At 38.1% G+C, this 16,141-nt stretch overlaps 1 protein-coding gene across 14 annotated transcripts in view; it reads left to right on the plus strand.

Annotated features, from left to right (window-relative positions):
- The first annotated feature begins 984 nt into the window (after window positions 1-984).
- LOC148844759 (ARM repeat superfamily protein) overlaps window positions 985-16,141 on the plus strand; it is a 77,556-nt gene continuing 62,399 nt past the window's right edge. For 4 of the 14 annotated variants that reach the window (XM_088955254.1, XM_088955255.1, XM_088955257.1 and 1 more), the window contains exons 1-7: window positions 985-1,345; window positions 1,437-1,537; window positions 2,237-2,447; window positions 2,556-2,637; window positions 4,502-4,802; window positions 7,637-7,739; window positions 7,845-7,975. In XM_088955254.1, the coding sequence (XP_088811380.1) occupies window positions 1,192-1,345; window positions 1,437-1,537; window positions 2,237-2,447; window positions 2,556-2,637; window positions 4,502-4,802; window positions 7,637-7,739; window positions 7,845-7,975 (1,083 nt within the window). In that variant the 5' untranslated portion in view covers window positions 985-1,191. The remainder of the gene's footprint in view (window positions 1,346-1,436; window positions 1,538-2,236; window positions 2,448-2,555; window positions 2,638-4,501; window positions 4,803-7,636; window positions 7,740-7,844; window positions 7,976-16,141) is intronic. The other 10 variants (XM_088955256.1, XM_088955260.1, XM_088955261.1 and 7 more) reach the window with 6 other exon arrangements.

Below are 16,141 nucleotides of genomic sequence, written 5' to 3' on the forward strand. Positions count from 1 at the left end.
GATTTTAACTGATAGTCGGCATCGACAAGAGAATAACAGATGGTCAGCACCGACAGCAACCACTGGTCCACAGATAGTTTTAGATTTTTTTTTAAGTGCATCAAAAAAACTGAAAAACCGAACTGTGATTAACCAATCCATCAATTGAATCGGTTCGATTTTGGATTGGGTATTTAAAAAACCGATCAGATCGATTCGATTTGAAAAAATAACCCCATGGTTTGGCATGGGCACCCCTACCCCTTTCTCTCCCTTGTCTTCCCATCACCACCGCTACAAGTTGCAACGTCTCCCTCTCTCTCTCTCTCTCTCTCTCTCTCCCCTTGTCTTCCTGTTGCTGTTAATAATAATAATAATAATAATTAATTAAATATTATTTTTACTAATTATTAATTATTTAAATATTACATGTATTATTTATTAATTATTAATTATTTGTATTAACTAGTAATTTTTAATTATTTCATTAATTTTTTAAAATTATTTTAATTTATATTTATGTAAATTATTAAATATTTTAATATTTTTTTAGTCATTAATTATTTTTTAAAATTTAATCATTTAATTTATTAATTATTAAATTTTAATTATTAATTTATTATTTATTATTTGTATTATTTCAATATTATTTTGAAGTTGAAAATTATTTTTTATGAGATAATACAAATTGAATTCAATATTTTCAAATAATATATTATAGGGGTAAAATAGTAAAATCAATAAATTTAAGATGGTAAAGGGTTAATCAAATACAAATAAACTTATGAATTTAAAGCCTCTAAACTATAAAAACAACCTATACTTATTTTTCAATTTCAAACACAAATAATATCTTTTTAACTTTTCAGATTTCAGATTTATCAAACGCCACCTTACACGCTATATTTCACCGGGGAATAACAAACCTGAGGGGTATTTTAGTAAATGACGTTTTTATTTTCTTTTCTCCCGAGTTTATATGGTAACTCTAGAGTCTAGAGTCTTAACTCTGGCGGGAACTATCCAGAGTCTGAGGCTCTCAGAAAAATTTCATCGAACAAGGAGGGTTGTTTTCTTTAACAATGTTCAGAACTTGAGCTCTCCAAATTTCTATTTGGTTTTCCTTCACAATTATTTCTCTCATCCTTCGTATAGTCTATTTGACGAGCTAACGAGCTAGGGCTAGTTGAACTCTCTTCGTTTACAACAGCAATGGAAGAACATATACGGAAAGTAGATACGAATTGGATGCTTTCCTCGACCATCGGTCGGGCGATGAATATTTTGCTAAGTTCTCGTCCTAGAAAGCTCGAGGACGCTATTTCCCGTATTGGCTTGAGTTCGCAGAGAAGTTCCAGTGGTTCGGGTTGATCTCTCTGTTTGCTACGAATTTGCTTATGCTCTCTGAGATTATTCTCGTTGTTGAGTCTGAATGTGAAAAAGACTAATTCTTGCAGGTTCTTTGGAGGAGTCACTTCGTTTTCTTCGGGAATATGTTAGAGATGCTGCTGATAGAATGGAGCCCCTGGATCAGATTCTCGTTCCTATGATTGAAAATGTGAAGAATTTAAGCATCTTTTATATATACATACACACACACACACTCCAATTTGAAAAAGAAATTAGATGAATCCATTATGTAAAGTGTCACGCTCATTTGGTCAGCTCCACCATATCGTCAACTGTACCTCAAGTTAACAAGGATCAGCACAGTAGAATCAGACATAATAAGCAGCAAATTGGAATGGACCCTTTCATTTTCCCCTGTTTATGAGACGTTCTTTGTTTTAATAATATTTAACACAAGTACTAGCAGGCCTAGAGAGCAGCTTCAGGGTTCTGGTTAATTCATCATTAACATGCCATGGATATTTACTGGTTGATTTTGCTAGAACTGTTAGAAAACCAAATTCAATCTATTACCCCTTCGGATTGCTCCAAGCTAGTAAGCTACTAAGCTTGATCTATTACTTATTTGATTGTACTCCTCTTATATTTTAATGAATTTTATTTTTATTACTTAAAAAAACCTAGTAAGATACCCTTTCAGTGCCTTAAAAAAGAAAAGAAAAAATGAATTATAGTTCCATGAATCGTCGGAAAATCTAACCAACACCATAGAAATGCTTACTGAGGCCTAGTTGTCAAATTGTCTTTGATATCTAGAAAACTGGTTAGTTCACTTTGATTTCTACTATTATGTTTCATGTTGAAACCAAAACCTTTTGTTTCTTATTTTGTTCCATTGTCTTTCCAGTCAGTGAAGTACAAGGGTTTAAAGCATGGCAACCATGTTATGATACTTCTCAACTGGCTCTTTCAAGATGAACTTCTTTTCCATGTTCTTGCCCGTAATCTTGCAGAAATTATAAAAAGGAAGGAGGACCGTTATATTTTGCTTGGATGGTGTATTCTGATTTCAAGACTTTTAGATTATGAAGTTGCATCGAATAAAGTTTTACATATTGGTGATGTCATATATTCTATTAGTCTTTCCTATATTTTTACTTCACTGACCGGGTGCTTAAATTATATCTGCTTATATTTACTGAGTGGCATAGTTTTCTCTGACATAGGAATACGGGAAAAGCAAAATACCTTGTTCAAGATTCTTTGCCCAACAATTTCACGTCTTTCATCCATTATATGTAGTGGGAGGTATGGGTTTTTGATTTTGGGCACATTACTGGTAATGTTCATGTCCATCTGTCAATAGAGTTCATTTTATTTATTTATTTTGATTTGCAACAAGAATATATATAGATGCCACCAATCGGGTTTTAGGACTTTTTTTGATAATTGAGGTTTTAGGAGGTTTTCCCACAAAAGGATTTCCAAGCTATCCCTTTACTCTTAAGGGTGGTGATGAGTTTAAAGGAGTATTGATGAATGACCTATTAAGAGGATGGAAAATAGTTGCTGCTTACCAAAGAGGTAAACCGCAGTAAGGAGAACAACGGGAAACACTTGTAAGGCGAAGACTGGAGTTCGACTTTGATGGGTGCAGTTTACGAAACCCAGGAGCTTCAGAAATTGGCAGGTAATTAGAGACTGCAACAGCAACATTTGTTTGAGTTTTTCAGGCCCTATAGGAGTAACAAACTCCCTACAAACAGAGATGCAGGCCTTAATGCAATATGCAAGGACAGAAATTAAATGAGAGAGTGAACTGTGATATATATAAAAGGGGACTGTGAGACAACTAAAACTTGGATGGAAGATAAGGGGGAAATCCCTTGGGAAGTCATGCCTTTAGTGAGAAAGGCTCATATGCTGGGCTGAAATTTGAATACCTCATTCAAGTGGATTCTTAAAAGTGCCAACAGCTAGCTGATGCATTAAATAAAGCTGGAGAAGTTAAGGAATTTTTTGGATTGGGGTGAACCAGGGCCAGGAATCAATGTGTGATGATGTAACTCACTTGTATTTAAGCCTGCAAATGGAGTGAATTCGAATTGAATTGATCCATATTTGAATTTGAATTCAATTACAAAAATGTTGATTTGAATTTGATACAAGATTCAATGAATATTTAAAATTAGCAATCAAATTCCAATTCGATTAAGTAATTGAATATTTGACTCAATTCTAATTTGATTGATCACTTGCACATTTATATCTATATTCAAAATCCTAAGCCTTGAATAAGAGGATGTTGAAGTCCTCCCAAAGCAGCAAATCTAAGAACGATGGTATCATCTTCAAACTTCAAAGAGATCTAGTGTGTATTATTAGTATGGGAAGATTGTATTAATAGTATAGCAAAATATAAGTGCCTGTACAATGAGATTCTGTACAACCACAAGTATCCTCAAAAGAAGTTGGCTGCCAAAAAAGAAGATGAGAATTCTTTCTCCTTGAAATAAACTGAGGTTGATAAACATTGCCTTAGAGCCTCAATTTTTCCATTAATACTCTCTCCACAGGACTGCTCTTCTGTTCAAAACTCGAGTTTCTTTCCAGCCACACCATCCAAAAGACTTCCTTTCCTTCTCATTCTAGCAACTCTGTTACAAAGCCTGAACAGATCTTGGCAAGCATCTCTGGTACGATATGGCCTTTAAGAAAAACATCTTAAAATCCATTATCTTATTTTTGTTGCCTAGGCAATGTAACCTATTCATCAAACTTGCCTTGCCAGGTCAAAATGCGTAGGTGTCACTGGTGAAAATGGGGTTTCAACAAGTATTGCCTAAATCTTAGAAGAAGAAATTCAAGAAGAAAATGCAGGAGAAAATAACTCTGCAGAATAGTCCATGTTCTGGGAAGAACTTGCCATTTAATTTCTCTCAATCCAGCTGTCAGATTGAGTTGAATTTTTGAGATTTAGGATAGAGTTCTTATGGAGTAAAAGGACTTCTTCGTGTTAATGTTTTCATTTTGATCAGATTAGAGTTATTACTATTTTGCTTTCGTTGTGCCTTCCATCTTATCAGAAAAGAAATTGCATTTGTTTAGTCTCTTCTTTTTTAGGTAATTGTTTAGTTTCTTCTAAGGCTAATGCTTAAATACTTGTCTGTAGCACATTGCAGAATGGATTTGAGTTGCCTACTCGGCTTTCTGTAGCTGCTGCTGATTGCACCTTACTTCTTACTGAAGCATTAATTAAAAAAACACCCAGTTCTGAGGTTTCAAGTAGTAGAACAAAACCATCTGATCCAAATGCAGCAAATTGGCAAATTTCCTTGGTTCCTACTGCTAGCTCTGACAAGAGAGTGATGTCAACTAGTAAATTTTCTCAAGCCTCAGAAAGCATGGAAATGGAGTTCCTGCTTTGGAACCATTTTGACGAACTCATTATTCTTGTTCAAAAACTCTGTGCTGTATGTTCTCAACTCAGCTTGTTATCATCTGTCCTACTTACTATCATATGTCCATATTACACTTGCAGTAAGTATACAAAATTGGTGGACTCATGTGCTAATCCCATTGTTAATACTGGATTATTGTTTTTATGTTTAATGATACACAAACAATGGGAATAGACTAACTAAAACAAATCATGGATTTCTCGCTTTTTTATTTTTTAATTGGAAGGGACACAGTATGTAGCATTTGGGTGGATTAGAACATCCCTTGTTCTGCTAGGGCATCATAGGGAGGTCTGAAGGAGGTATTGTTTTCATTGCTTAGTCTGAAGCTGATGCTCAAATTGTACCAAAAATTTGGGAAAAGAGATTTGATGTGTTAGAACTTATGCTAGATCTGTAGAGCCTTTTCTTTGGTGCTGATTGCTGAATGACAAACAGAGCCCTGCAAATATATATTACACAAATATATATTTCCCTTTTAGGGCTATTGATTGCTTGATAGTGGTTTTCTTTTTCATTTTCCCTAATGGAATATTATATACAATGTATTAATATGATACCTAAAAGCAAATAAGCTAAAAAGCTCCAAACAATATTATCAACAGATCCATCTAGTTGGAACATGGCTTAGTTGAGTTGAGTTGAGTTTTTTTTTTTTTTTTGATAATTGAATGATTTTTTTTATTAAGTGAAGAAGAAAAAGCTTTACAATCAGCCCAAAGAGAGGTGCGAGATGTGACCTTCCTTTAAAATAACAGCTTTTCAAAGCTTAAGCAATTACAAAGCAGCCCAAAGTAACTGTTCCCAATTAGCCCCTTGTTTAGCAAAATAATCTGCCATCACATTTGCCGATCTGCTCACCCATTGAAATCTAATTGTCATATCCCTTGTAAGCCAAGTAACTTTTTTTAGAAGATCCCTATAACACCAAATTACAGAATCTGGATCCAACAGCCACCCCACAACCACCTTAGAATCTCCTTTAGTTAGTAGATTCTCCACCCCCCAAGTTGGTTTGCAATCTGGATTCCTTGTAAATCAGCCCTAATCGAATCTCCTATTCCCACTGGCCTTGAAAAGAAAGAAATGATATTACTGCCCTCATTTCTCAAACCCAAAAGTCCTGGATTACCCTGACTGCTTCCATCAAAGTTCAACTTCACAACACCTTCCGGAGGAGGAGACCAATCTATTTTAATGTTGTTTTTCTTGGATGAAGTATTAGACAAACTGACCAACTCTTCCAAAAACCATCAAGGAGAAGGGGTTAACAGAGTTGAGTTTAGTAATTATTGACACTTGTGATCACATTGATTGGTCATTTTTGGAGGAGGTTTTAGTAAGATGTGGCTTTGTGGCTAGATGGTTTCTAATGGAGTAGGGGTTGCCTCCCAAACTATCTGCTGCTTCGTATTGGTGAATGGGAACGTGAAAGATTTTTTCAAGGCTAAGAAGGGTTTTGAGGCCAAGTAATCCATTCTCTATATTTTCGCCCTGCTCATATCACATAGTCAATTAATCTTGAAAATAGAAGGATCTAGATAGAAGATCAAAGATTGGAAATGGGGAGGTAGTGGTGCTCCATTTGTAATTTGCAAACGACATCAGTATGTTTGTGAGGATATAGGGTATAGGGGTGTTAGGAATTTGTAAGTTTGTTTGAGAAGTTATTAAATTTGAAAGTCGATTTAGATAAAAGCTGCATTTCTGTTGTTAAAATGGGGGGTGGGGGAAGTAGATTGATATGTGCCAATTCTAGGAAGTTTGAGTGTGAGTTGGCCAAGGGGATATCTTAGGTTGCCCCTTGGAAGAAACCCAAAATCTTGTAGTTTCTAGGACCCCATTCTTAATATATTATTCAAAAAACCTATGGATCTTTTTGCTGAAGCAGTTAAAAGCTTGTTTTGTGTCAGTTTTCTTGTTGAAATTGGAGCCTGTAAAGGAAGATCTGAGCTCTTATGTTGAGTCTATATAAAGTCATAATTAGAATTTTAGAGATGATTTAATGGAATGAAAAGTTTGTTTGAAATTATATATTTTGGTTAACAATTTTAACGAAATACTCCTAATTTATCATGGAGCAGCAGATAGAAGATTGGTTCAAATAATACTGTTAATTTGATAATTGAAAGATGATTTTATTATCAAAAGATGAAGACTATTACAAGCAATCCAAAGGGGCACTGGGTGTGGTCTCCCATAAAGTGTGAAAATTACATCAAAACACTAGAATAAACAACATTACAGAGCAGCCCAGTACAGGTGTTCCCTATTGCCTTTTTGTTTAGCAAGATGATCAGACAAAGCATTTGCTGACCTGCCCACCCAATGTAAGCTAACATTCATATTCCTTGTTAACCAGTTAGCTTTCTTTAGGAGGTCCCTGTAGCACCAATAGACTGAATCTGGATCTGTCAACCGACTCACAACGACTTTTGAGTCTCCTTCAATTAGTGGATTCTCCACATCAAGTTGGTTTGCAATTTGAATACCTTGTAAAGCCGCTGGTAACTCAGCCCTATTAGAACCTCTTATTCTCACTGGGCCAGAGAATAAGGCTAAAATGTTGCTATCCTTATCTCTCAACACCCCTCCTATACCACAAGGGCCTGGGTTTCCCTGACTACTTCCATCAAAATTCAGCTTTACACATCCTTTAGGAGGAAGAATTCACGATGCAGTAACCCTGTCCTTCCTGGAAGAGCTATTTGCCATGGCTGATCAACTCCTCCAGGGATCATCAAAGGAAAACAATTGGAAATGCAATTCTAAACAAAAGGAAATAGTTTGTTGCAAATTATAGTCTGTTACAATGCCAATTTTAATGTTATTATATTGCTCTGCAGTGGAACACTAAAAGCCGACCTTTACATGCAAAAGGATTGGAGCTAGTACTTAAGTGGTTGCAGGAGATAAAACAACATTATGCTTCCCTTGAAGATGAGGCAGGTCCTGTAAATACTTTCCTTTACCTTATGCTTTTTTTTAAATTTTTTATCCATGTTTTTCTTCATTCATGGTTTCTTCACCTGTTAACAATGCTAACAAATGCAGAAATTCTGAAGACTGGAGTCTTGCTACTTTCTTCTTGTTGGAAACATTACAGCATGCTGTTACACCTAGAGGACCATGGACTTTCTCAGAAATATGGGGAATTGTTGAACCAATACCTTTCTGGAATCCAGGTCAAACTTAATTGTGATACTTTATGAACTTTTTTTGTAGTTTAACTAATGCAATAGAAGAAACTACTTCTTATGAATCTAGATGATGATGTACATTTATTTTGGTAACCATTGAATTCTAGATATTCTAGGGGGAAACCAAAGGAGAAAAAAAGAACCTTAGGAAGTGTTACAAGAGTTCTCAAAAGAAATAAAATCCAAATCACCATAATTTATTGTGAAAATATGGTAATGCAGAGCTATAGTGCAATTCAAACAAGAAAAGAAAGGAGAAAGGAGGAGTAAAGAGAGAAGAGAGACGAGAGAAACTGCCGATCTGTTTTTGAGAAGGGATTAGACTGTCTTAATCCCCTCTAAGCAGTTGGCCCACCTTTATATTAATAATAAAAGAGTGCTGAACTAGAAATATGCCCCTGTTTATGATAAATGGTGGTGTGTCAACTACAAATATACCCCTGTTCACAAATGGTGTGTCAATATTACCACTTTGAATCTTTTCTCTAACAAAGTTGCAGTCTACTCAATATGCTTTGTTCTCTCATGAAAAACTGGATTTGATGCAATATGAATGGTGGCTTGATTATCACAATGCGGGTGCATAAGGGTTTTCATTGGAATTCCAATTTCTTGAAGAAGACTCTTAAGCCACACTAATTCTCTTGTTGCTTGACTCATGGCTCTATACTCACCTTCTGCACTTGATTTAGCTACAACATTCTATTTCTTGCTTTCTAGGAAATAAAATTGCCACCTAAAAACATACAATACCCTATTGTTGACTTCCTATCCGTTGGTGATCCTAGTTTGCATTTGTGAACCCAGGCACACTCAAATGACCATAGTCTTTGTAGATGATTCCCATACCTGGTGATCCTTTAAGGTACTCTACGATTATGTACACAACTTCAAGATGTGGAACACCTGGAGAGCTCATAAATTGACTTGCAACACCCACTGCAAAACAAATGTCTGGATGGGTGATAGTCAAGTAATTCAGCTTCCCTATAAGTCTTTTGTACTGCAAGGGCCGATTATTAGTTACAACCAAGGAAATAACCACACAGACAGAGGTGATCTTAGCAATTGGAGAAAAAGTTTCATCAAAATCTACACCATAAGTCCGAGTAAACCCTTTAGCAACTAAATGAGCTTTAGTCTATCTATTGTACCATCAGGGTTAAATTTCACTGCGTATACCCATCTACATCCTGCAGGTTGTTTACAAGAAGGAGAGAAACTAAATCCCATGTGCCATTTTGATGAAGTGCCAACATTTCTTCTTCGATAATTGTCCACCCAAGATCAAACAAGGCCTCTAATAAGGATTTAGGAATAGAGATAGTAGAAAGGGATGTAACAAAGGAAGGGTAGAAGGTGATAATGACTCATAAGAAACAAAGTGACTAATAGGGTGTGTTGTACAGGAACACTTACCTTTTCGAAGGGCAATGGGTAGATCAAGGTTTGAAGCTGGCTGCACAACTAGAGTAATAATAGTAGTAGTATAGGGGGCAGTAGGACCTGTAAACGACAAGGCAGTTGATGTTGAGTCTTTGAATATTCCAAAAAGACACACTTAACTACATAGGGTTCAAACTTGTTACATTGATGATAAAAAAGATGGGCAAGGCAAACACATACAAAAATACGAGGTGGTAAAGCAAACAGGGGAGCATTAGGAAATAAGACAGAATGAGGTATCTTATTTTGAAGAACTGATGAGGGGATCCTATTAATGAGATAACAAGCGGTAGGAATAACATCACTCCGATAAATCTTTAGCACATTCATTTGGAGAAGGAAAGCCTATTTAACTTTAGTAAATGGTGGTTTTTGCGTTCAACCACACCATTCTACTATGGTGTATCAACACAAGAAGTCTGATGTATGATTCCATGCTCATTTTAAAATTTAGTAAATGGTGAAGACATGTATTTTTTAGCATTGTCAGATTGAGTGACACAAATAGTGGAGCCAAATTGGGTTTTTATTTCCATAAAGAAAGACTTGAATACAGAAAATAATTCAGATCTCTCATTTAAAAAATATAACTACGTAGCTCTTGAAAAATCATCAACAAAAGTAACAAAATACTTGAACCCAAATAAGACACTACAAGACAAACCCTAAACATCTGAATGAACTAACTAAAAAGGTTTAGACACGCATCTCATAGCTCGAGGAAGAACAACTGCTCGATTGTGCTTGCTAAGTTGACACACATCACAGTTAAAACTAGTGTTAGACGGAAGCAAAGGAATCATGAAACAAAGACTTTGCAATGAAGGATGACCCAATTGACAATGAAGTTGAAAAGGAGACACACCAAGAGAAGAACACTGTAAGGCAGTAAGTCCTAAGCCACCTTGCAAATAGTAAAGACCGCCAGATTCAGCTCCATCAATTTGCCTCTTTGTCTTCAAGTCATGAAACACACAATGAGAAGGAAAAAAAAGGTAGTAGAACAATTTAGTGATTTTGTAAGCTTACTCACATATATAAGACTAAAGGAAAGTGAGGAACATAAAGAACAAACGATAAAGACAATTGGGATGTTGGGTTCAGTAGTCGATCAAGAATACAATCAGCCTTGAATCCTAACCGATTTCAGATTTAGGAAAGGTAGAAGAAAAGTAGGAGAAGGAGGAAAAAGAGGAGAAGAACCAGAAGTACACAAAGGTTTGAAAGGAGGAACAAGTTCAATCAATCTGCCGCCACCACTCTCTTAATATTTATAGGTTATGTTCAGTACATAGGGGAAAGGACAGGACTGCCCTTAATACTTACATGGCAAGAAAAAATAAATAAAGGACTGAAATAAATAACACACTGAAATAACAAGCTGACTACCAACTAACACTGGAATGCCTAATAATAGTTGCACATGCTGTCCTACGAACAGGGTGGGGACCACAGCTGTGGGGCCCACATCAGTTTTCTTTACACTCCCCCTCAAGTTGGGAATAGATATTTGTCATTCCCAACTTGAATAGGTTTGCCTCTAACTTCTTCCTTGGTACAACCTTGGTGAGGAGATCTGCGAGTTGCATGTTGGAGGTGATATACGGGAAACACACTTCTTGTGATGAGACCCTCTCTCAGACAAAGTGTCGATCAACTTCGATATGCTTAGTTCTGTCATGCTGCACTGGATTGTGGGCTATATTAATAGCCGCCTGATTATCACAATACAACATCAAGGGCTTCTAATAATCAACATCCAACTCTTCAAGCAGTGATTTCAGCCATAGGGTTTCAGCCACTCCGTTCGCCATTGACTTGTATTCAGCTTCGACACCAGAGCGGGAAACAACACTTTGTTTCTTACTCCTTCAAGAGACAATGTTACCTCCCACAAGGGCATAATATCCAGAGGTAGACCTCTTGTCATCAGCACTCCCAGCCCAATCAGCATCTGTATAGATCTCCACTTTCATGTGATTATTGTTCTTGAACAGTATACCTCTACCTGGGTATCTCTTCAAGTATGCCAATATTCTCTCTGCTGCAAGAAGATGAGTAGTTCTAGGGGAATGCATGTACTAGCTGACAACACTGACTACATAACTGATATCTGGCCGAGTGAGGCAGAGATATAGGAGCTTTCCAACCAACTGTTGGAACATAACTTTGTCTTCAAGAGGTTCCCCACCCTCTGCACTGATCTTGTGATTCTGTTCAATGGGTGTATCGGCAGGCTTGACACCTAACTTTCCAGTTTCCGCCAACAAATCTAGAACATATTTTCTTTGAGAGATAACGATTCCCTGTTTAGATCTAGCAACCTCAATAACCAAAAAGTACTGCAGTGCACCAAGATCTTTCACCTCAAACTCTTGATGAAGGAGCTATTTGAGGGACGCAATCTAACTACTATTATTCCCTGTCACTACAATATCATCCACATATACAACAAGCAGGGTCAAAGAAGAGTCCACCCTTTTAATGAATGGTGTATGATTTGACTGGGCCTGTACATAACCAAATTTTCCAAGGGCTAGTCTGAATCTATCAAACCAAGCTCTAGGGGACCGCTTTAATCCATACAATGCGTTATTCAATCGACAAACCTTCTTACCTGTCTCTGTATCATAGAATCTAGGAGGCAACCGCATGTAGACCTCTTCCTGTAAGTCTCCATTCAGGAAAGCATTTTTAACATCCATCTGGAACAAGGGCCAAGAATAAATTGCTGCAAGGGCTAATAGAACTCGGATGGTGGTCATCTTGGCTATTGGGGCAAATGTCTCCAAGTAGTTTATACCATAAGTCTGAGTGAACCCCTTTACAACCAACCGGACTTTGTACGTTTCAATGGAGCCATCATCATTATGCTTCATAGTAAATACCCATCTACATCCAACTGGTTTCTTTCCATTGGGTAGATCAACTAGCTGCCAAGTGTTATTTTTCAACAAGGCATCCATTTCAACTTTCATTGCATCTTTCCACTCTGGAACTGATAAGGCTTCTTTCACTGTTCTGGGGATAGGGATATCGCCAATGGAAGTGAGATAGGACCTGTAAGAGGGAGATAGGCGATCATAGGATAGAAACTGGGAAATGCAGTGAGCTGTAGATGTGGTGCAATGCCGTTTCCCTTTACGGATGGCAATAGGGAAGTCAAGGTCATCTGTAGGAAGGGAAGTAGCAACAGTGGAAGGTATCTTAGTGGGCCCTAGGACTGTAATACCTGGATCTGGAGCCGTAGAAGGAACTGGAGTTGGCCTGGATTGCTGATGACCGGGATCAACCTGCCTGTATTGCCTGTGATAGACCTTCAACTCCTGATCCCTCTGACCACCCTCACCATTACATCCTTCATCACTCAATGGAATGGGTAAAGGAACAACCTCAGATGTGTTAACTCCACTTTCACTGTGCTCCCCTTGAGGAAAAATACCAAAATCCCCACTCTCACTGTGCTCCCCTTGAGGAGAAACCCTAGGATAATAGGGTGTCTCCTCAAAGAAGGTGGCATCCATCGAGACAAACTTCCTCCCTGAAACAGGATCATAGCAGCAATAACCCTTTTGAGTTTGTGCATAACCGAGAAAAATGCATTTGGAGGCCTTAGGGTCAAACTTGGAATGAGAGGGCCCGAGAAGCTGAACGAAACAAGTACAACCAAAGGTTTTAAGAGGAACAGTAAACAACTCATCGTCTGGGTATAGAAGGGTAAAATGAGGTTTCATATCAAGGACCCTGGAAGGAACCCGATTAATGAGATATACTGCCGTGAGGATAGCATCACCCCAGAAATGGATAGGTACATTGGAGGTAAACATAATGCTTCTAGCCACCTCCAAGATGTGCCTATTCTTTCTCTCGGTAACCCCCTTCTGCTGTGGTATATGAGGACAAGTGCTCTAGTGAATAACCCCATGATTAAGTAGGTAAGAGGTCAAAGGCTTAGCAAAGTATTCTTTTGCATTATCAGATTTGAGGACTTTGATTTTGACCCCAAACTGGGTTAGAATCATCTAATGAAAGTTTTGGGTCAAAGCGGGAACATCATCTTGAGAACGCATAAGATAGACCCAAGAAAAACGGCTATGACCATCAACAAACAACAGAAAATATCTGTACCCACCCATAGAAGGGATTTGATATGGCCCCCAAACATCAGTATGCACAATATCAAAAGTATTATTACTTATTTTATTACTCAAAGAATAAGATGTTCTACAATGTTTGGCAAGCTCACAACTCTCACATCTCAACTTTGACATTTCAACAGACTCAAATAAAGTAGGAAACAGACTCTTCAAAGACCGGAAAGATAAATGACCTAATCGATTATGCCAGAGCATAACCGGACTCACAAACTGAGAAACAAAGGACTTCTTATCCACTGGCTCTTTCCAACGAGAACTCTCTCTGAGCAGATAGATCCCATTCGTCTCACAGCCAGTCCCAATCACCTTCTTCGTCTCCAAGTCCTGAAAAACACATCGGTCAGGGAAAAAAGTTACTGAACAGTTCATATGTTTGGTAATGCTACTGACTGAAAGCAGATTAGTATCAAGTTTAGGAACATGCAAGACTGAGGATAGAGAGATAGTATTAGATAACTTGATGACACCCTTGTTAGAAATGGGAACAAGAGAGCCATCAGCAATGGATACTTTATCTCTACCAGAGGATAAGTGGTATGTAGTGAACAACGATCGCAAGCTAGTCATATGGTCGGATGCACCCGAGTCTATTACCCAACAGTGTTCAGTATTACCTGGAGCTGAAGCATGGTAGGTTGAGGCTCGAGTACCTGAATGAGCAAATGCAGATGTGGCAGGGGTTGACGGTGACTGAGATGACTGAGCTGAACTCCCAACTTCCTTTTCCAACTGTATAAGGGCAGCCCGAACAACGGCTAAGGACTCTAGGGGTGTGCCTGACGAGGATGCAGAATCAGTATTCACACCACATGAGCATTACCCTTCTTATTTCTTTGTTTTGCTGGGACTAAATGAGGGTGCAACTTCCAACAAGTATCTTTCGTATGCTTGAGTTTCTTGCAATGTTCACATACCAGATCCCGTTTATCTTCCTTCTTTCTGTCCTTTTCTGTATCACCTCTTGACTTAGGTTTAACAGCTGCCAGGGTTGGGGAAAAAGACTGATGTTGCATCATAATTTTCCACCTGGTCTCTTCACTATGCACCAGGGAGTATGCTTGAGAGAGGGTCACACTATCTCTGGTCAGTATCTGTTGCCTCACAATGTCATAATCTGTATTCAAGCCAACCAAAAATTCAAACACCCTATTGGTCTCGACTTGCTTTCTATAAGTCTGTGCATCTTTGGGACTTTCCCACTCAAGAGTTTCTAGATGGTCAATTTCACGCCATAGGGATTTCAAGGTAGAGAAGTAGACAGAGACTGGTTTCTCTCCTTGTTTAAGACTATTCACTTCACGCTTCAGTTCATAGGCTCTGGCAACGTTAAGGGGTTGGGAATAGGTCTCTTTCATGACATCCCATATCTCCTTGGCTGTCTTTGCCCACAAGTAATTTCGGCTGATATGTGGCTGCATAGAATTGCACAACCATGTCATAACCAAGTAGTTCTCTTGAACCCACTTGGTATACATTGGATCCTCCTTGGAAGGTTCTTTCACATCTCCCAAGAGGTAGCTAAGTTTTCCCCTTCCCCCAATAGCCATCATGGCTGATTGGGCCCATTCCAAGTAATTGGACCCGTCAAATCTCACAGTTGTAATCTGAAACCCAGTCTCAGATGTACTACCATGACCGCTGTTCCCAAAAACACCTTCTCCCTGATTTTTAAACTCCATTCTTGGTCAAGAATCAGTAGTTAAGAACTATTAGGGTTATTACAATAGAAAACAACACTTGAACAGTCGATCACAATCAGAAATCAGTATAAATTTGGTGCAGGTCTGATTTGAAACCAATCGACAATCACAATATATGTAGTCTGTACAAGTTCTCACCCCCCCCAAAAAAACTCGAGGCCAAGAAACAGGTCTGAAACCAACTTAGAGAGCAATTTGTACTGCTGAAACAGAATTAGGGTTTTGAGAGCAAACCCTAAAACGAGCACTTTCCAAGAAAATAGGAGAGTTCGGCCCAACAGTTAGGTCTTGCCGTAGGGTTAATGTCAAACCCTAAAAACAGATCACCTCAGAGAGAAAACCCTAAAACGAACACTTTTCAAGAAAATAGGAGAGTTCGGCGGCTCCTCCTAGATAGGTCCAACCTATCTTGACTGATAGCAATCTCAAGAGAAACAAAAAATAAGACTTACCCATAGAATTCTGATCTTGAATAGAAATCCTCTGAAATTCTGATTGCCGCCTTAGTACTGATCAAAGACTGATCTTGATCCTTTTCTCTTCCTCTGATTCTTCCTGGTTATCAAAGATTTGATCCGGTCTTTGGACTGCTGCTGTAGATAACCTCCAAAAATCAGCCGAAGAGAGCCTTTTCTCTATTCTTCCAGCCCTAGGCGATTCTCATGTGGTCGGCTGGATCAAACTCACATGAGAAGCCCTAATCTTGGCTCTGATACCAAGTAGTCGATCAAAACTACAATCAGCCTTGAATCCTAACAGATTTCAGATTTAGGAAAGGTAGAAGAAAAGTAGAGAAGGAGGAAAAAGAGGAGAAGAACCAGAAGTATACAAAGGTTTGAAAGGAGGAA

Source organism: Nelumbo lutea, chromosome 7 (genome assembly GCF_056320005.1).
Source record: "Nelumbo lutea isolate HS-2025 chromosome 7, American lotus-T2T, whole genome shotgun sequence".
Taxonomy (NCBI): Eukaryota; Viridiplantae; Streptophyta; class Magnoliopsida; order Proteales; family Nelumbonaceae; genus Nelumbo; species Nelumbo lutea.